This window comes from Nothoprocta perdicaria, unplaced genomic scaffold, assembly GCF_003342845.1.
Source record: "Nothoprocta perdicaria isolate Ctin4 unplaced genomic scaffold, notPer1 scaffold_286, whole genome shotgun sequence".
Taxonomy (NCBI): Eukaryota; Metazoa; Chordata; class Aves; order Tinamiformes; family Tinamidae; genus Nothoprocta; species Nothoprocta perdicaria.
This window is the reverse complement of record NW_020455517.1, coordinates 483,711-504,527: the sequence shown is the minus strand read 5'-3', so window position 1 is coordinate 504,527 and position 20,817 is coordinate 483,711. Positions and strand designations below refer to the sequence as shown.

General features: G+C 49.5%; 1 protein-coding gene across 2 annotated transcripts; it reads left to right on the top strand.

Moving 5' to 3' along the window:
- Positions 1-6,642: 6,642 nt before the first annotated feature.
- ACSBG2 (acyl-CoA synthetase bubblegum family member 2) lies at positions 6,643-20,376 on the top strand. Of its 2 annotated transcripts, none has more exons than XM_026041488.1 (15): positions 6,643-6,701; positions 7,045-7,174; positions 9,802-9,878; positions 10,407-10,648; positions 12,110-12,198; positions 12,693-12,813; positions 13,301-13,381; positions 14,236-14,385; positions 14,584-14,760; positions 15,383-15,564; positions 15,812-16,045; positions 16,549-16,766; positions 17,685-17,824; positions 18,734-18,980; positions 19,550-20,376. In XM_026041488.1, the coding sequence occupies exons 1-15, from the start codon at positions 6,695-6,697 to the stop codon at positions 19,660-19,662; spliced, it is 2,208 nt and encodes a 735-aa protein (XP_025897273.1). In that variant the 5' UTR covers positions 6,643-6,694; the 3' UTR covers positions 19,663-20,376. The 2 variants fall into 2 exon arrangements, with proteins under 2 accessions (XP_025897273.1, XP_025897275.1); XM_026041490.1 differs by lacking the exon at positions 6,643-6,701 and adding an exon at positions 6,922-6,949.
- Positions 20,377-20,817: the final 441 nt, after the last annotated feature.

Below are 20,817 nucleotides of genomic sequence, written 5' to 3'. Positions count from 1 at the left end.
TCCCCTCTTAAAGAACAGACTTCCATGGATGTTTCATATATAGGTTCTTGGACACCGTGATCATCCTTGCCAAAAGGACAACTGGTGGGATGGAGAAGCAGAGGTACAGAGGATGGTGGCAGAGGAGAAGCAGAGGGGTGGAGGAAGATGAGATGTTTGAGTATGGATGTCTCAAGTTCAAGCCACTCCTGTCTACAGAAACTCCTGTCTGGCTCTGCCAGAGCAAATCCCTGGTGCTCTCAACACTACAAAAAGACATGTAGAACGCCTCAAGCTTCAGCAAGGCTCCTGGGGAGCAGACACGTGCACAGAGCAAAGGCTGGTGAGGACGTGTGCACGGGAGCAGCCCCATCGCAGCCCCATCGCAGCCCCATCGCACACGCACTATGGCGAGTGCACGCGGGCAGCTTTCGGGCTAAGCTGCCGGGCAAGTCCAAGTTCCCAAGTTGCCCAAGAACTGACTAAACTTCTCCCGCCCTCCCAGCACTTTGGGCCAGCATGAGAGCTTTTTGGTAGCTGCCTTCACCTTCATTTGCAAAAGCATCTCAGCTGGATTTCTGAGAGCTATCCTTCTCAGCCAGAGGCCAAATGTCCTATCTCTGCCTCCCTGTTGGAGAAGGTTGTCGGGACACGCTCCAGCCTCCGTCCCAGGGATCTCCTGGTGCAAAGTGACCTCTAGAGTTCGTTTTGTGCATCTCCCATTTCATCCAGCAGCGACGGATCTTCCTCCAGGCTGGGGTGGACTCATTGCCCTCCTGTGGCCAACCCCAAAATCTTCACAGAAAACCAGAGATTTTGCAGCGTTTGATGTCCAGCCACGTTCGAAAAACAGCTGGACTGGCTGCAACAGCAGAAACACCAGCACGTCTGAACAAGTTAGATCACAGGTTGATATATGGAAGATAGTCATTCAGAGTCCTTGGATTTCTGGAGAGCTTCAGGATCGTGGGAAGGCCCCATCTGTACCAGYTCCAGCTGCCAAAAAGAAGAGCATCAGATGCAGGGGAACACGGCAGTCACTGGAAGTGTCAGAAGTGATGCAGAGTCCTCCTCTTCCCTTTGCAGCTTCCTTGGCTCCGTATGGGAATCATCACCTTGCACCAAAGGGACTAGATGTGTTTGGTACCAAACAAGAGGCTGCAGGGTGGCCGGACCAGGGTGCAGCTAGAAAGGTGCTGCCKGCTTGCGGAGGAAGAGGATGGCCAAGTGTGCACTAAGAGACACCCACACTAGTGACTCCCGTCGAACCAGAGAACGGAGCCTCCAGCAAGCAGGGAAGGGCCAATGCAGTCTGAAAGCAGGTCCCTGCTTGAGGTCCGTGTGATATCTGCCATATCACCCAGGCCCTCCCCGGGCCTCCGTGCGCAGCTGGCCCCCGGAGCCCTCCGCCTTTAGGTGCGCCCTCTCCGGGCCTCCGTGCGCAGCTGGCCCCAGCGCTCTCCGCGTTACGTGCGACCTCTCCGGGCCTCCATGCGCAGCTGGGCCACGGGCCCTCGGGCCTTACATGCGCCCTCCGCGGGCCTCCGTACGCAGCTGGCCCCCGGGGCCCTCCGCCCTTACGTGCGCCCTCCTCGAGCCCCCGTGCGCAGCAGGCCCCCTGCGCCCTCCGGCCTTACGTGCGCCCTCCACGGGCCTCCGTGTGCAGTCCGCCGCCCGGGCCCTCCGGCCTTACACGCGCCCTCTGTGGGCCTCCGTGCGCAACTGCACTCCCGGGGCCTCTGGGCTTACATGCGGCCTCCCCGGGCCTCCGTGCGCAGCTGGCCCCCCGCTCCCTGTGGGTTTACGTGTGCCCTCCCCAGCTCTCCGTGCGCAGCTGGCCCCCCGGGCCCTGCAGGCTTACGGGCGCCCTCCTCGGGCCTCCGTGGGCAGATGGGCCCCTGGGCCCTGTGGGCTTACGTGCACCCTCCCTGGTACTCCATGCACAGCTGGCCCCCCAGGCCCTCAACCCTTACGTGCGTCCTCCCCGAGCCTCCGTGCGTAGCTGGCTCCCTGCGCCCTGCGGGCTCATGTGCGCTCTCCCCAGGCCTCTGTGCGCAGCTGGCCCCCCAGCTTCTGCGGGCTTACGCGCGCCCTTCCCGGGCCTCCGTGTGCAGCTGGCCTCCCAGGTCCTCCGGCCTTACGTGCGCCCTCCACGGGCCTCTGTGCGCTGCTGGCCTCCCGGGCCATGCGGGCTTACGTGCGCCCTCCGCGTGCCTCCGTGCGCACCTGGATCCCCGGGCCCTCCGCATTTACGTGCGCCCTCCCCGGGCCTCGGTGTGCAGCTGTTCCCCCGGGCCCTCCAGGTTTAAGTGCGGCCTTCCCGGGCCTCCGTGCGCAGCTGGACCTCCGCCCCCTGCGGGTTACGTGCGCCCTCCCCGAGCCTCCATGCGCAGCTGGCCCCCCAGGCCCTGTGGGCTTACTAGCACCCTTCCCGGGCCTCCGTGCACAGCTGGTGCCCCGGGCCCTCAACCCTTACATGCGCCCTCCCCGAGCCTCCATGCGCAACTGGACCCCCGGGCCCTGCGGGYTTACGTGCGCCCTCCCCAGGCCTCTGTGCCCAGCTGGCCCCTTGGCCCCTCTGGGTGGGTGCTGAGCACACCCACTCGGGTGTCTCATTCTTTCTTTGTGAAAGCACGAGCCGCGTCTCTGTTGGCTCCAGGTGCTGCTTAACACTTGTATGACAAGGTGGTCTAGCAAAYGAAACTCAAATATTCTTACCTTACAGTTAAAATAGTAATAGCAAAACAGAAAGTTCTAAATATATACATTTTTTTTAATAGGCCGGAGGTATATGCAAATGGCAGAGGCTAAAATGGAAGTTAAATGTGAGAGAAGTTCCATAATTTCTTCCCCGGCTATGAATAGGTCTCAAATGTTGCTCTGTTCCGCTTGTTTTCCTGTACTGAAATGCACGTGTTCCTGCAGAAACGCTCTTTGCTGTAGCAAGAGCGAGGAAGGCGGGTGAGCTTTGAGGGCCCGGGTRTCCTGAGCGCGGTTGGCTTCTTGGTGACGTGGTGACGAGAGCCGCTTCCTGCCGCGGGGCTGGTCGTGCCCCGTTGCTGCGGGTGTTCTCCCCTGGCACGAGCAGAGGCTGCTCCCCTTCGCTCTGAGCCACAGGAAAATACCTCACCTGTGYGAATGGTAGAAACACATGAAGTGACTCACATGTTTAGTGTCACAAACTGGGAATCTGACTGAGCTCCAAGCAGAAATTAGGAAATCTGGGATGTTGGGGAAGCCGACAGAAACACAGATGATGTGTCTGAAAATATGTGTGCTTCTGAAGTCATGCTCGGACTGTACTGAAGGGGATCTCCCTGCCGCGAGTGAATGAATGCCGATCAGAGTTAAAAATGAAGAGTGGCTTAGGAAAGAGGAACTTAAACAATCTTCCGGTAAGCCCCAGTCCTGGGGAATTCACCTAAAATAGCCCAGCATTCTGGAAAAGCAATTACATAAAAAGGAGAATAAGGCTCTGCAACGTGGCTGACGTGGTGCCTGGGCTAAGCCCTCGAGTGCTGGGCACCTCCGGGCACCTCGCTCGGGCTGGGGAGGTCGGTGGGTCCAGCTGACAACCCCACATGTCCTGGAACTAAAGCTGTGCAGGGAGGTATCGCTGCTGGCCGCTTGRTTAAAGCAAAAAGCCACCTCCCTAAAGTAGCTCTTGTGCACTTGAATTGTTATTTACCCCCGTTTCCCTCATTTAATATTTAGCAACTCCAGGATTTAATAAATCTTTAAAGAAAATGTATGGAGCTCCAGTTTTGGTGGAAGTCTGGATTAAATGTGGGATACYGTAGATAGCTCCTAATGCCGATCAGCACAGGGAAAATCAGGCTGGTCGTGTGAGGKGGGTGTGAGGAAGAAGGAAAAACAGCAGCAGGGAGCAAAGTCAACCTCTCCGAGCAGTGAGAGATGACAGATGAACATGGGGTGCACATAACTTGACTTGAGGTTTTTAAAAGTGGACATATGTTTTGAGTAAAGGCATATTCAGCACCTGTTATAAAGGCAGGCTTTCCTTCCGCATTGTCAATTATCCAAGAGTTTGCATATAGGCAAGTTTTTGTTTTGATTTTTGTTCTGCAAGTGAAGCTCCACAGCTGTTTCTGTGAAATAGTTCACAACCTTCCAGTTTTTCTAGGGTATAGGTATTTTTTTTTTCCCTTAGAGCAGAGAAGAAGGAGCTTTATGTTTAAATGATTTCATGTTGGCACACAGACTCCTTTGGAAAGGGAGGTTTCTTCCATCGGGATTTGGTTTAGGTGTGTGCTGTGCTCCTCAGGTTGCTGAGCAAGTGGGATGTGAACTCCTCCGGAAACAGGACAGGACCATCCAGAGCCGTTCTCCTAACCAAGCATCATTGAACAAAAGTGCTAGCCAAATTGCTCGGCAGATCTAATAACAGGAGGGAAACAGGTAGAATTCCATAGATCCTGGGGGTAAAATGGGGAAAAAATTAGGAAGATGAGAGAATAAAGAGCTAKGTAACCTGCAAGCACAGCTGAGCTAAAGGCTCCTGGGTCGCTCAGTCCCGCACAGGGATGGCTGCTTTCTTGGCTCTGGGCACTGTCAATATTTGGGAAGCGTTGTGCAACGTCGGCTGCAGACCCTGCCTGCAGATSAACCACAAGCGGCCAAAGACGGCAGGGACAGGAAGGTGGTGCAATAAAAAATAAAGTGTCTTCAGCTGCCCTTTAATGTGATTTAGGGGAAAACGGGCGAACGCGTGGAGCGTTAAGCCTTGGCAAAAGAAAACTAGTTAAAAAGTGGATGGCTCCTGCTGAGCGATAATATAAAACTGCTGAGCAGCTTTCTGCTGTAAAGACAGCATGGACCTTCTAAATGCTGACATCAKTTGTTTTGAAAATGCCAAAGGTCTTTCAGATTCACCCCAGAGCATGGTAGATGGAGCGAAAGGCCAAGAGCCACTAGGTTGCAGTGCATGGTACTGCTTTAATGGKTTTTTTTTATTATTATTTTTATTTTTTGGACTAGAACTGAACACAGTTACAGAAACCATCTCATCTGCGAGGAAATCCCAAGAGCTGTTCTAAACTGGAGAAAACTTTGTGCCAGTCTCTTAAAAACCAACTTAGCCATTAAATAATGTGCAATTAAAGGGCACAGCTGGCAAACCAGTTTGTTTGACTCCGACAACAACCACTCAGCTCTTCAAGTGGAACGAGTCCAGAGAGTCTCTTTCAGGGAGAGTTTGACTGACCTTGCATAATACCTCTTGTGTAAGTGATTTAGCGACTGTTGTGCTTCACAGCAGCTGTGTTAGTTGTCATAACCATGGGCGCTTCTTGCAGTGTGATGTGACCAGCACCCTAGCAGCCCATTCACCTACATTAGACCTAGAGTTGAAGGGAGGARAAACCTGTGAAACCCTTTTTGGGCAGGAACTGTCCATACCGCTCACACRGCCTGCAGCTCGATCCAGACTCGAGTCTCTGCCTGCTCAGGGGGAAAAAATGCTGAAAAACACACAAAACTTTGCCAATGCCCTGGTGCTTTCTTCCAATCCGCATCTGTTCCATAAAATGCATGAGTGGCTTGGGATTGCTGCGGCCTTGGTTCATGAGGGAGCTCGTGTGCCGGAGTGGTGCCACAGGAGAGGCGAGAGCGCTGCGGGGAGGCCACCTGCAGCCTGTCTCTTGAAGCCAGTTTGCTACCTGTGTGCTAAGGCAGCAAGAGCAAGTTGTAGGAAGTGCCAAGAGAAAAGCTGCCTGAATTCCTTGCCATGTTTGCAAGGGGGTTGGGGTAGAAATGCCTGTAAAGGGGGGGGGGGGGGGGGTCTTGTTTCTACAGCTCTTCCTGTGCAAAAGAAGTGCTTCAGAGATGGGATCTTGGAGATGCTGCTTTCTTATTAACTAAACTCTTGCATGGTGAATTGCCGCATGCAGGGGCAGCTCGTGCTTTAAGCAGCACGGTGCCCCCGTGCAGGGAAGGGCGAGAAGCCGACAGCGCTGCAGCTCGCCGTGGTTTTCTCCATCCTCGTCAGAGACGATGAGCAGCAGAGYCATTTCCTCTCCCGGCCCCTGCTTGCGGTGTCTGAGTCATGAGATAAAAGGGATCTTTCCTTTAGCTGATACTTGCCATCATTCAGGCAAATTTGCTTGCCACGTTGCCTGTTTAAGCTGCTTCTGCCTAGCGCAGGCACAAACCAGCAAGCTAAAATCCACTTTTTCAATGAGATTCCTCTCCCGTCACTTAGAATTGTGCTGAACCTGTAAAAACTCACCCAATCAAGCCACAAGCATCAAAGGCATTCAGTGTGTGTAAACCTTGAACAAAAGCGTTTTGCTTTCGCTATCAGAAAACCCTCCATTTCGGTGATAAACCCCTGAGATGGCCAAGAAACACCCGCCGAAAGCAGCTCGGAAGCTCGATTTTCACACGAGCGGATCGAGCGTGGATGCACGCGCTGGGAGCAGCTGCCTCCCACCCAGGGCTGCCGCCCTTCCCGGCTGCTCCAGGTAGGGATCCGGCAGCGCTGGAGCATCCGGGCGGGCCGTGGAGCCCGTGGGCCGCCCCGGCCTGGCAGCACGTGACTGGAGCCCGGCGTGGGGTGACGGGCCCCTTCCAATTGCGAGGCAGGGAGCGCATGACATGCGATGCGCGGAGCTGCCTTGTGGGCGCTCGTTTAAAAATAGAGGCTGTTGCAGAGCTGCGCGCGGGGAGGCTGCGGGGCCGCTGCGGAGCTCCGGCCATGCGCTGTAAGGCGGCACCGGGGGCGCGGGGAGCTGGAGGGGGCCGGGGGGCAGCGGAGCCGAAATGCAGGTGTCAGCCCCGCAGGAGCTGCGAGCGGCTGCTGGTTCCCGTGCGGGAGACGGGAGCGGTGTTTTGCCCCGATTAGGCTTTTCCCGCGATCCAAGTGTGTTGCTAATGTGCACTTAATCCACTATTAGAATTTACTGTGTTTTATGCAAATACAGCAATTTTGAGYCCTGTCTGCCTTGATCAGGTAGCGGCAGACAGCAATGGAAGCAGATTTCAGCATGGCATTTGATTTTTTTTTTAATTACTACTTTTTTTAAATATATGTATGTGTTTTTGCAGGGACAATGCTGTGTGAGACAGATACCCGCGTGGCAGTCGTGGAACCAGTTCCCGCAGTTTATCTTAATTCAGATGCTCAAGCGAAATACGAAGTGTCTCTAGATGACGTACTGGTCAACTCTTCAGCTAGGTTGGTCTAATTTAAGACTTGGTCTTCTCTGTATATATGGCTTTTAATGCTTATTTAGCATTAGTATATAGCTTTAGTATATAGCATTAGTATATAGCTTTTAATGCTTATTTAGATTAATTGAGGCATTAAGATTTCAGGGGGAGGGGAAAGAAATTTCAGATATTTGGTGCTACTTTAAAAATTTGAAAAAAGCGTGTACCATCTGGTTATTTCATAAGGAGAAAACACTTGCTGCATGGAATTACCACGCGGAATCCAGAGCCTGACTTATATAGTAAATGCTCAAGCTATTTCCTATTTGAAGCATAGGAATGGTAGAATATTTGGTGTTTGTTAAAAAGATCACCTCTCATAAAGGAACTGGGTTACATCTGCTTAGTTGGGAGGCACTTCTAAAATACTTAGAGTGCATAATAGGCAGATACATTTGTTTGTGAAATGTTCCTATGCATAGGCTGATATTTATCAGCCTAGACAACGGGTTAGTCCATCTGCGGGTCGAAAGAGCCTCTTTCCTAGAGAACAGATTAGTAGTTAAGGGTTTAAACCCCATCGCAGTTTAATGGGATGTAGCTGACAGACTTGCAAGACAATATATATTCTTTTTTCATGCAGAATTTGAATTGCACATAGTAGAAGGGAGAAAAAAAATAGCTTTTGATTCACTGCGAGGGAAACAGCTGAAATTCTTTTCTGCTTATTTTACTGAGTCACTCGCATGCTCTGATTATAAAAGCAGGTGGTGAAATGATGCCAAACTCTTGCAACTGAGGATTAATCTGTGCTCTGAAAAGGTCCTCAGTAATGAGGAAATGCAGAGTAAGAAAGATCTAGCAACACCTGCAAGGGAGTTAAAAAAGAACTTAGTTACTTCTCTCTGGTTTCTAGCTTACAGATTAGGTCAGAGAGGCAATTCTGCTTTTGGACAGTATGCAGGACTAACCAATACTGCATCTCTCTACTCCTTAAGCCCTGTGATATCAACGTGCAAAGCAATTGTAGCTTTCCACCCCCAAGAAATTCAGAGAATAGAGGCAGAATAATAGGGGCAGTTTGCTCTTTATGCCGAAGTTCACATACTACCTGGTGCTGATTTCTCTTTTTGATTTAGTAGGAAGGAAGGAAATGTGGCATTTAGGTGGAACCAAGGCAGAACTAGGCTGAGGATTTTGCCCAGATTCAGGGCCAATGAGGCACTTGGCAAGTGCATTCTCATCATGATAGACAGAAGTATCGGGGATTATTTCAGTTTCAGAATTGCCCCCGTGGAGATACGGGGATGTGCACAGGGCTCGGTAAGTTGGGGGTGATGTCTGTGATGTCATGAGACCCTGGTGCGTTCCAGAAGACCAGGGCTCTTGCAGACCCCACATGGGAACACGGGCGGTGCTCCCCTCTCCGAAATCTGGGGTCAGTACATAAAGAAAAAGGCAACTTCTCTCCAAAAATCTCTGAAAAATCGCAATGGGGAGGAGTAAGTATCTAGCATTGATGTAAAGAAACAAGCACCTTCATGACAGCCTGGAGCAAAGGACTCCTGGAAGGACTACTCAGCAAGGCAAGATGGAGCTTATATTTAATTTTTATACAAAATTATAAATATGAATACAAATATATAAATACAAAATTATATCTGAGATCAAATTCTGAGTAGATGGAACTTGGACTGTAGTGCTTCAGATAATGGTACAAATAGGGCATTAGTGCAGGGTGTGTGGAACAAGTCCCAGGRTATGGAAACAAGTATTGTTTTCTGGTAGTCGGGGGTGAGAGGTGTCCTTGCAGGGAGCAGAGCGCAAAGAATCAGATGTCAAATCTCTCGGGACGTAGCTTTCACCTTGGGGGCTGAAGATGGGGACATGCGACTCAGTAATTCTGTATCCCCACTGCTCACGGGTCTCTGGTTCTTCTGTTTGCAAAGGGGAGGAGGAAGAACCATGGTCTGCAAAACCTAGCACGAGGCTTTTTAGCAGATCTCACAAGGTTGAGAATGAAAGGGGCAACTGCCAACTGTTATATTGGTGCAAGTTCCCTGTGAGGGGCATGGTTAAAGAAAAGGAAAATGCCTGTTTCAGTTTCTTCACGGAAAAGAACTGCTGGAGCCTGTTAGGATACCTAAGAGGAGATTTCCTGCTAAAATAATTTCCTGCTCTTCAGCTGGCCTAGCCTTCTGCAGGAAAGGTTCCTCTCCCAAGCTCTCCCAAGGTTACTAACATGGTGACAGCACAGGAAGCTGCTGGGGTCTGTCCTGCTCTTTGTCTCTGCTGTAGGCTTTGTTTCAAGCATGTACAGCACAGATGCGATGCTCAATTCTACCTGCTCTTCTAGMCACTGGGTTTATGGCCTCTTCTGCAGCTTATCTGAAAGGATAATTACAGTTAGGACAGTGCACACGGGGGTATGAAAACAACTCGGGCCAAGCTTGAGGGTGTCTGAGGTGGGGTTGCAGCACGGCRATCCGTGCAGAGCTAGTAAGAGGAATCAGAAAGCCAAGCAGAGAAAATCAGGAACCACTAATCCTTGCTTGGCATCTGAAATGAACACCTGAACAACGTGAATGAACTTGCATTGTTTTAATGCAGTGTGTTAAAGCCTAACCAGTATTAACTGCTTTTGCCTTGCAGAGCTGTTGAGAACAACGCTGAGACAGTTGAGGATACTAAGGCAGAGGGAGCTCAAATGGACATGTTCCGTTACAGAGGTAAACAGCAACTAGTGGCTGTTGTGTACCTAGAATTATTACTTAAATGAGAGWAACTAAACACTGGAAGAGGAGCCTCAAAAATACAGGATAGTCCCTCCAGTAATCTCATGAAYTTACAGTGAAGCACTGGTGATGGCTTCAAGCAATCAAATGGGTAGCGTCACAGCCTAATGCATATCTACCAATAGTCACGTGCTTCTGTTCTCCCCCAAAAATGTGCAGTGTATTTGGCTGTTGCAGGAGGCTGCCACATTTACCTGCACAGAGCTTTTGAGTACAACAGGGTCATCCTGTGAAGCAGATTCAAGGGCAGGATTATTGAAAAGGGACGTAGCTTCCTGAATGTATTTTGAGGCTTCACCTGCTCATTCTTCTCTTAAAATAATGGATATAAGTCAGGAGAGAGGTCCTAGCATTGGCTTTCATTCATTTGATGTATGTGTGAGCACATGCATGTGGGCAGCCACTCCTATTTTGGTAGCAATTTCTAAATACAAAATATTGAACATTTTTCTTCCAAAACAGTATTTGCCTCTTCTGGTCCTGTTGCATGGACAACACGACGAGATGGAGAAGTCAAACTGAGGATGGAGGAACATGGCATAGGCAGCGAGGAACCCAAGACAGTTCACGCGCTGCTTGACGAAGCCGTTAAAAAATATGGCAATCGTTATGCCCTTGCSTACAAAAGGGGTGGCCGTTGGATGAGGATGTCGTATAAGAGGTACTACGAGGAGTGCTGGACTGCAGCAAAAAGCTTTCTGAAGGTAAACTGTGGTTGGATTCCCCTCCTTSATCTTCAGACAGCTTGACTGCTGGAGCGGCTATAGTCACCTGTATCTGGAATCTGCAAATTCTTTGGGTAGCTGAGACCTGAAGTGACAGGGAAATACCTGAAAACAGCCAAAACCATCTTGCCAATTATCACAAAGTCTTTTTTAAAAAAATTCTTACAAGCTGCTTCCTCATGCAGCTAAATGAAAGTGAGTATGAAAACATGAAAGAGGAGGTATTTGAAACGTTTGGCAAACCTGGACAAAAGCCCTTCGAGAGACATGTAACTCTAATCTTTACAGGCAAAAAACTTGAAGGGATACATATGAAATGGCTTAGGAATTATTTAGGCAAACTGGCCACCCATAAATCTATGGGCCCTGATGGGATGCACCCAAGAGTGCTGAGGGAACCGGCAGTGGTTGTTGCTCAGCCACTCTCCATCACCTTAGAGGTCATGGAGGTGGCGGAGGAATGGAAGAAACCAATGTCACTCCAGCCTTCAAAAGGGCAAGAGGGAGGAGTTTGGCCAAGGAGCCAAGCTCTTCTCATAGGTGGCCAGTGCCAGGACAAGAGGCAATGCAAGTTGAAACCCAAGCAGTTCCATCTCCATGTGAGGAAGAACAACTTTGGTGTGAGGGTGCCAGAGCCCTGGCACAGGCTGCCCAGGGAGGTTGTGGATTCTCCTTCTCTGGAGGTCTTCAAAACCCACSTGGGAAAGGGACTCTCTAGAGGTCCTTTCCAACCTCAGCCATTCTGTGGTTCTGTGAATTCAACTTAAATGAAAAACTGTCTAAACTTTGGCTGTACTGTTGGRCGTTAAGCTGCTCAAAAGAAAGAAATGACCCCTATATGTATTTCCTGTTACCATAAAGTTGCCCTTTTTGAAGACAGGGCCCTTCTTTTTTTCCACCCTAGTGTGGACGCTTCCAGTGCCKGTAATTGTGCTGCAAAGCCAGAGAGAACAGTCGAAGTGCTTTTAAAGACTTGGGACGTCAGTGTTTGCAATTTAAGCACAAAATGCCTGTGACTGTCATGGGAACATGTTGTTCTTGACATGTATTAATGCCTGATATATCCAATCTGCATTAAATTGCTATCTCTGAGCAGGTGGTTGTTTAGCTTACCTCTTACCTTCTTCCCAGCCCAAGACCACAGAGAGAATTGATGCCTAGCTATTATTGCAGCTTTACGATATTGTTTGTGTTAGTGAATGCAGACCTATGCATGTTTGGTTTTTTTTCCCCTGCCTATTGATGAAGTAGGAGAACGTGTTAACACAAAACTTAACCGACTCCATGCTAAGTCTCAGGGCTTCTTTCAATATGAATTACTCCATCTAGTAGCATGAACGCTTCTCTTGACGTAGTGCTTGCGGCAAAGGTGTGTCTGTTCAAACCAAGTGTTCTGCAGTGGGAAAGCAAGAGGGCTGTAATCTCCTCTCTCGTTTTCAGCTGGGACTYGAGCGTTTCCACGGCGTTTGCATCCTGGGATTTAACTCTGCGGAGTGGTTTATTGCTGACATCGGAGCGATCCTTGCAGGGTGAGACCGAGTATTGTCTCTAGCCATGCACTGTACTTCAGCTTTCAGATAGTCACTTGCGTATTACATGAGAAGCTGTCTTTGATTAAAATGACAAACAGAGAAAGAAAACAAAAAAGTGCTGCCTAATTTGAATGTAATGAGGATAGCTAAAGCCTGAACCATCCTTTTACTTGATTATTAATTAATAAGACTCAAAAACATTTTTAGCCATATACTTCTCTCAACTTAAACAACAAGTTAATCCAAAAGCATGCTGACTTGCACTTTGCTTAAGAATATGATGATGAGAAAGGCTAGAGACTGATTTTTTTGATAGCTTTTCTTTTTCCATCTGAGACACTTCGGGCCCTTACAATATTTTGACATTTCCCRTGCCTCAGAACAGAGCCTTTCCTTTTAAAACTAAGACCTTGACCTAGAAGAGGCTGATTCTTTGTCAATGATGCTGCTTATCTGCTCATTTTGCATATTGCTCTGTTTGTTTTTTGTAGTGGACTTGCTGTTGGTATCTACACTACAAGCTCTCCCGAGGCCTGCCACTATATTGCTGAGAACTGTAGTGCTAACATTATCGTTGTGGAAAACCATAAACAGCTGCAGAAAATCTTAGAGGTAAATACACCTCTTAACATGGATGGAGGCTCCAGCATCCTCCTGGCAGATGTGGGAGGGTAAAGATGCCTGTGGGAGATGCTCTCTCTGAAAGCAGAGCTGAACCCATCGAGCCTTCCTGGTGTGTTCCCAACTCAAGCCAGACAAGCAGTCTCCGGTGCTGTCTCACTGTCCACTGGAACTGGATTCCATTCCATTCACTAGAAGGGAAATGGTTGTTCCTCAGTAGAGCAAAACCTCAAGCTTAAAATATCACAAGCTAAAATGAACAACTGAAAATCTCCTAGGTTGTCTGGCCACATTCCAGTCCAAATGACGATTGTCTCTGCTGAAGTTTCCCTTTTCTCTTTCAAAAAATTCTCTTAACTGTAAACAGCAAGTGGCACATTCCATTGTGCAGACAGTTGCGTGTTCACCAGGGGGTTATTTAGAGTAAATCCTGCTTACTCCTTTTAACACTTCTGATGAATCTCACTTCTTAATACAGATTGAGCATAAATTACCTCATCTGAAAGCGATTATCATGTATGGGGAAGAGCCAAAGGAGAAGAGRCCAAACCTATATTCTGTAAGTACCAGCCATCTTAATGGCTTGTAAGTGGCAGCGTTTTGCGTGGTGGTCACAAGCAACCGTCCCTCCTGTGGGACAGCCACCACCAGTGTTCCTGTTGCCTTTGGGGAGGTCCTAGCTTAAGTGGTAGGTCTACCTAGCACTTGCCTAGCTTAAGTGGTAGGTCTTTAGCATTGCCCAAAGCTTGACAATCCCTTTCAGAAGGGAAGGGTGCCGGTGCACCGACCTCTGTGAAGTAGTGTAAGGCCCCAGAGTTATTCCTGCTTGGCSCTGCCAACGCTGCCCACATTGCTGCGATGCAATGTACCCGCAAAAGACTAATGTTCTGAGTATCACTTGCTGCATTTAAAAACAGCACACTCCGAAGGGAGAGCCTGTGTTCATATGGACAGCWGCACTCTTCCTGTGGGCAGTGCTTTGTACATTTGTAACCGTGGAGGCCCAAAGTTCACCCCCTTGAGAGTCCCCTCTCGCACGGCGCTGCCGCACTGAGCCCCTGGGGCTGCCCTCTTGGTCAGGGTACRAGTAAAACCGCAGCAAGTCACTGCTGCAGAACTAGAAAACTTCGTCGAGGTCGAGCTCTCCTTTCCTGCTCCCTTCCCTGCCTCCTGTGACAGCCAGAAATACCATGGTTAATACCGTGCTTTTCACACCCTCTTACAAAGTCTGTACTGAGTATGGACAGAGGGCTTCTAGTGTTTTGTGGTGTTTTATGTGTCTGTTGCTTTGCAATTAAACTGCTTGTCATTCAAGTAACGCAAACAAGTTTCCTTGACTTCCTGTGTGGCAAAGGGTTTAATTTTGTGTGTGAAAGCCGACAAGATGCTGAAGCTCTTCTTTCCTGCGTGCAGTGGCAGGAGTTCATCGGCCTCAGTGCTCAYGTTACAGACAGTAATCTCTTGGATGTTGTGGAGTCGCAAAAGCCGAACCAGTGCTGCACCCTAATCTACACCTCAGGAACCACTGGACAGCCAAAGGGAGTGATGCTGAGCCATGACAATGCAAGTATCTGCTGCCAGAGAGGCCTGTGTCAAGAACTGGGCACTTGGGGCGTGCGAGGGAGGTAGAGATCAGCTAAAGGCCAGACCTCGTCTTAAAATTGCCAGGRGTCCTAGACTTGCTTTGTGAGCTGCATGTTCTGTTTTGTACCTGCTCAGAACGGTTGTCACTTAGTGCTAACTTGGTTCCTTTCGCTCCAGCTGACGTGGACGGCAGCGGCCGCGGGGGGGTTCATACAGCTCTCGGACGCTTTGGACAAGCAAGAGCTGGTGGTGAGCTACCTGCCCCTCAGCCACATCGCGGCGCAGATGATAGATATTTGGTTGCCATTAACTTTCGGTGCCCAAGTTTTCTTTGCTCAACCAGATGCACTGAAGGTAAAATAGAAGTTCATAAAAAGTCTATACCTATATACCTGTTTGCTGATGCTTTATTTTTTTMGCTCACTTTATTTGCATAGCAGCAGATTGCTCCTGTTTAATGGTCTGTTAGTTTGAGGAGTGTTGCATGTCTGACCTTTGCTTTTYGGCTTTGTTTTACAAGTTAGGATGAGCTGACCAAGCACTTGGCAGCGAGAAGCTCCTTCGTATCTGACCTGACACTAGTTTTCTGCTTTAATATCATGGTTGAGCAACAGCTTTGTATTTGCTCTGTTCTTATTGCAAAATGTCACTGCAGTTAAGTCTGTGTCCTGAGAAGAGACCGGTGAGATGACATAGCCTAGATGCTGCGGCAGCATGAGTCTTGAACATGGACCCTTGCTGCGTCTTCAAAACAGCTTGGGTGTCTCTGGAATTCGTTATTCCTGTGGAGCATGGCAAGATGAGGACTGGTGTTTTCTGGTGATGCTTTGTTTGCCCTCAACTGTGACATTTCTGTTTAAAAATGAAGCAATTCCTAAAAAGTGGCMGAATCCCAGGCCCCAGCCAGTGACCAGTGCTGACCTGAGGTCCGTRCAAAAATGGTTCTGAAAGTTGTATTCAATTCTCTTTCCCTTAGGGCACTTTGGTGGACACCCTGCGGGAGGTGAGGCCGACCGCCTTCCTGGGAGTTCCTCGCGTCTGGGAGAAGATGGAAGAAAAAATGAAATACGTAGGTGCAAAATCGTCTGCACTCAAAAGGAAAGTGGCGTCGTGGGCCAAGGAAGTCGGGTTGCAGACAAACCTGAAGCAGATGAACGGGTAATTACTACCTACGTTTAAAGGGTCTTGTGAATCTTAGGAGCCAGAGTATCGGATGAGAATTTGTATTGCATGTAATGGGCYGGGACTTGTGGATAATGGAGCTCAAAGGGCTCAGAACTTGTTTTGTGTGGGGAAGAGGATTTTTGGTTTTGTTTTACTCGAATAAGCTGCAGCTGGAGGAGGATGAGAGGAGTGGGGAGAAGTTTTCCTTTGGGTCTGAGACTTGGAGGTGGATCTGTTGCAGGAATACCCAGCGCCCGGTGAACTTCCGCTTGGCCAGGCACTTGGTTTACAAGAAAGTGCGAAAGGCCCTTGGGCTGGATCGGTGCACGAGGTGCTACACGGGAGCTGCTCCCATCACCAGAGAGACCCTGGAGTTTTTCCTGAGCCTGAACATTCCTGTATACGAGCTGTACGGCATGAGCGAGTGCTCCGGGCCTCACACCATTTCCCTGCCTCACGCCTTCAAGCTGAGCAGGTAAATACTCTTTTGAGCAGGTAAATACCCTTTTGAGGAAGCAGGGGATTTATGGGAGGAAAGAATAATTAGTAATTGCAGCCTACAGTTCAACGTAATATCAAATTAATAAAGGCCTTGGACAACCCGCTGCTGCTTTGAATGGCTTGTTCAGTCCTCAGGTGTCTGGTCTACAGAGTAAATGCCATTATGTCAGTAATAGTTTGCTGTCAAGAACATAAATCTTCTCATTTGAAATCTCAGGTGTTGGGCAACAATACATGGAAAACACCAGGTGTGTGAGCACTGATCTCTCTGCAATAATAAGTTTTTTGTAGTTTCTCTTACAAAAGCAGATGTCTTTTATGAATTCCCTGTAGCAGCAGTCGTTAGTAACAGCCTGCTTGCCTTTGTTCAAACACTTTATCCGGAGTGGGTGCTGTTGTCCTCTCGCTCTGCTGCTGAGCTACTGCATCAACGAAAAAAAAAATAGTTGAATTTGGGTTGTGTTCTCTTTGTTTAAGCTGCGGAAAGGAAATTACAGGCTGCCGGACACTGATCTATAAGCCAGATGCTGAGGGCAATGGGGAGATCTGCTTCTCTGGAAGACACATCTTTATGGGCTATTTGAACATGGAAGCTAAAACCAAGGAGGCCATCGATAAAGACGGCTGGCTGCACTCGGGCGACCTCGGCAAGCACGATAAGGACGGATTCCTCTACATCACGGGCAGAATTAAAGGTGACGCGGCCTCGCTTTGGAGCTGTTGTCCTGGGGATGGAGGATGCAGCTGTGCAGCCCTTGGTCTGCCTGGGGGAACTGCTCCCAGTGAAGCTTTGAGCACGAACGCGCCTGCAGCGTGTGCAGAGAGGGTGTTAGCGGAGAAGGGAGGCAACCTTTGCACCTGAGAGGGAGTTGGAGAGCAAGAAGAAACCCTCTGCTTGTCCCGCCGCGCTGGACCCGCGCGCGCTGCCACCTCTGCTCCATTCCAGCCGCCTTTGCTGCTCGAGCTGTTGCTTTCTACTAAAGGTCAATTTTATTGTGCATGTGGCTTGCAGCAAAGTGCTTCTGGGCAGGGTGCCCTGCGCCTTGACCAGCGCTAAACAGATTCACATAGGATTGCAATGCAGCTTCACATAAGATTCCAATTATTAAAGAGAGAACCAGTCACGTGGAGGGATTCTTTAAGAGTTTTGTAAGAGACAGCCAAGAAAAGCAGCTTCACTTCTGCTACGTAGCACCGTGTGTAACGTCTAAAACTTTGTGCTCTGCCACAGGCGAGTTTTGACGTAGAAGTTTCTGCGCAGCTTTGGTATTAACTTGCCCATTTTCTCCAAGATGACTCCCTGGCAGAGCACGAAGGTGCTGGTGCTTCTGCTGCAAACATCAGGTTTCCAAACTAGGAGCATCCCTGCAGCATTAAAGCAGCTTTGGATGTGCTGCTCGCTTGTGAACCTTGGCCTCGTGTCGCCGAGCCCAACGAGAGTCCTCCTAGGTGGCTGCTTCACAGGAATGTCGGGACACAGAAACMCGCTTTGATCTGTGTAGGCACAAAGGTGCTATAAAGTAACTTCAGACTGGGAAGGAAGGAAGGATGGAAGGGAGGGGAGGAGGGAGGAAGAAGCTCTAGGCTTTAATGGAGGTTTGACTGTCTTCCAGAGCTCATCATCACTGCTGGAGGTGAGAACATTCCCCCTGTTCCGATTGAGGATGCTGTAAAAGAGGCTGTTCCCATCATTAGCAACGCGATGTTGGTTGGAGACAAAGCAAAATTCCTTGCTATGCTCCTAACACTAAAGGTAGGATGGATTCTGCCTACTTARAAGGACACAGATTATTTTGCATGTGTTCAGTTCCAAGGGCGAGCCTAAGTGCTGAGTGTTCTATAGTATCTCAATTCTTCTAGAAACCGCAGGCATCACGGAGCAGGAGTTGCTTTAGCTGCGTAGCCAACACCAGTTTTAGCAACACAGGAAAATGAGTATTTGCCACCTGATCAAGTAAAATTCTTTTTTTCTCTGTACCATCTTGGATGGAAAACAGAAGGAAAAGAGAAGCAAAAGACTGTCAGACAGTTAAAGAAATCCTTGTGCATTTCTTACCCTTTTGAAGGCTGTTTTTCAACTCTGTAGTGACACCTTCACAGTCATCTGCAGAGACACTTCTGTCTAGGACTGGAGAGGCCCTGCAGGCCTGTGTTTTGCAGGACACTGGTAATTGCTTCTGAGGGAGGCCTTGGCTGCCACCCTCTGTCCTTGTGGAATGGGCCCTGAGCCAGGCCCTGGAGCTGCTTGGGCTGCGCTTGTTGCTTGGGCTGCCACCTGTGTCCCTTTCCAAGGGCCTGTTGTGCTGCTCTGGGATGGAGTAAGGAAAGGCASACCAGGAAAAGGGAGAGAACCAGGGAAGAATTTGGAAGAATTTGGTTCTTTCATAGCCCACTTGCTCCCTCAGAGCAAGACCCTCACAGCTCAAGCCTTGCAGAGGTTTGAGGTGGTTTAATTTGCACTCTGCCTCGGTGGGTTTCTGTTGGAAGCCTTGGTCCTGCGGCGCTCGCAGGAACGACCGCGGTTGATCAATTGTACYGGTGCTGCTGGGGTGGGGAAGGAGGTAGAGCCGCTTGCAGCTTCCCAGGGCTGTCAAACTCCTCAGTGCAGAAGGAGACGAGGGTTTGGTCATCCTGACGTTACCTGTTCCCTCTTGTCTCGTAGTGCCAGGTAAATGAGGAAAGTGGGGAGCCAGGAGACGACCTCACTCCAGAAGCCATTGAATACTGCCACAAACTGGGCAGCAAGGCGACCAAGATCTCCGAAATCATACGGAGCAAAGACCCAGCCATCTACACTGCTATCCAGAAGGGAATTTCAGCAGTCAATGAGAGAGCGGTCTCCAATGCCCAGAAAGTCCAGAAGTGGGCGCTGCTGGAGAAAGACTTTTCCATCTTTGGGGGAGAGCTTGGTGAGTGGTGACACGTCTAGGCTTAACCACAACCATCCTTGCCAGGGATGGCTAYCACAGAGCCTTCAATACGCAAACCCAGCCAAGGCCTTTCCTCTGGTGCTCTACCGTGTTGTAGTTTCGTCTGTTTTGGGATTATCCAGTTCCTTACTTCTAAACAGAGCTTTGGGATAGGGCGGCCCTTCTAAACAGGCTAGGTAGGTGCAAGGCAACGCTGGCCCCTGTGGCCGTGCAAAGGGCTGTGTCCAACACAGCTCGTTGCTGCTTCTCCTTGTAAAGCAGATCTTCCTGTCCCAGCAGGGTGGGATGGATTATCCCATACTTCCTAACTCCGTTCAGACAACAACTCGCCCGCTGGGGCCGAGTTTTGCCTCAACTGGTGTGTGGAAAGTTGTGCTGGGGGAAGAAACGGTGCCTTTTATTCATCACAAAGAGCAGAGGAGCTCTGCTTGTGCTGTCTGAACCTTCTCTGGGCCTGGCTCAGCCTAATCCCGAGGTGTGTCTGGGAGCGACAGCAGCTGTAGAATCCGCCCTGTTTAAAGCCCTGCGTGGTGTTTCCCTCCCGCCAGGCCCAACCATGAAGCTGAAGAGAGCGGTGGTGGCTCAGAAGTACCAGGACCAAATCGCCCGGTTCTACACGGACGCCGAGACGCCCACGACAGAGAGCGCAGCTCAGAAGTGAGCCGGAGCCCGCGCCGAGCGCCCGGGGGCCGAGCGCGCCGTGGCCACGGACTCCTAGTTGCATTTGCTGAAATAAAGGAGGCTCGGGCATCAYACAGCCCCTCTGAATCGCTTCACTGAATGACTTCTGGCCCTCTTACTGCAGGATGCTGCGGGTGCCCAGCCCTTGCTTATGCGTTTATTCTAGTGCAGAGATATTTATAAATATCAGTGTCGTTATTTTCTTTTTATAAGGACAAAAATCTTTGCAGAATAGCTCCATCAGCAATTTGTTATTTATCATATAAAACTATGGTATACTGTGATTKTTGTAACCAAAGGTTTTTTTTCCGTAAGTTGAATGTAAAACAGAAGCAGCAGTTTTCYTGCAGTGGGGAAGGCTGTGTGCTTTTCATGACTGTGCATTTCTTTTTCCCTTGCTGTGTGTTTACCTGCATGCTGATGACATCTGAATTACTTCAAACCCTACTTTCCCACAGCATGTCTTCTGTCAGCTAAATGTGCTGTAGAGCAGTACACGTGGGCTAAGTGTCTAAAACCTGGGCTTTACAAGGTCTGTGCAATATATCGAGCCTCAGTTCTAGCCTGCTGAGTTATATCGTTAAAAATACACACGGCCTGTGTCAGGAGCAGCATTGCCCAAAGGGACTAGTTCTAAAGCTGAACAAATGTGTGTGAAACGGGGCTGTAGTCTCAGTCATAGAAGGGGTGTCTAGGGCTGAGGTCGGGGTAGGTGCATGTGTAGAGAGGAGAGAGCTGCAGCAAGGAGGTTGTTCCAAGGGCAGAGCTGGGATCGAACACTCCAGAAAAACATCCAAAACAAATGGCCTTTGCCCTTACCTAATTCGGTGCAGGTCCAAGCTGGATTTGGAAAGCTTTCTACAAAGTGTGGGTCAAAGTACCCCCTAATAATAACTCCTGAAGGTCTTTAAGGAAGCTCCATGAGAGCAGAGCAGAAATGCAGATCTGTCTAATGCAGGGAGAGACTGTTGTGATTACAAGAACAAATAAAGAATTCCTTGTAAAATGGCTTATTTCAAACTGGATCTTGGTACAATAAAATGGGCACAGCTGCACTCGGGTCTCACGCAGTGTCTCCCCGTCCCGGCGGCCGCTGTGGGTGCCTCACGCAGGTGGGCACGTCCTGAAGCTCCGG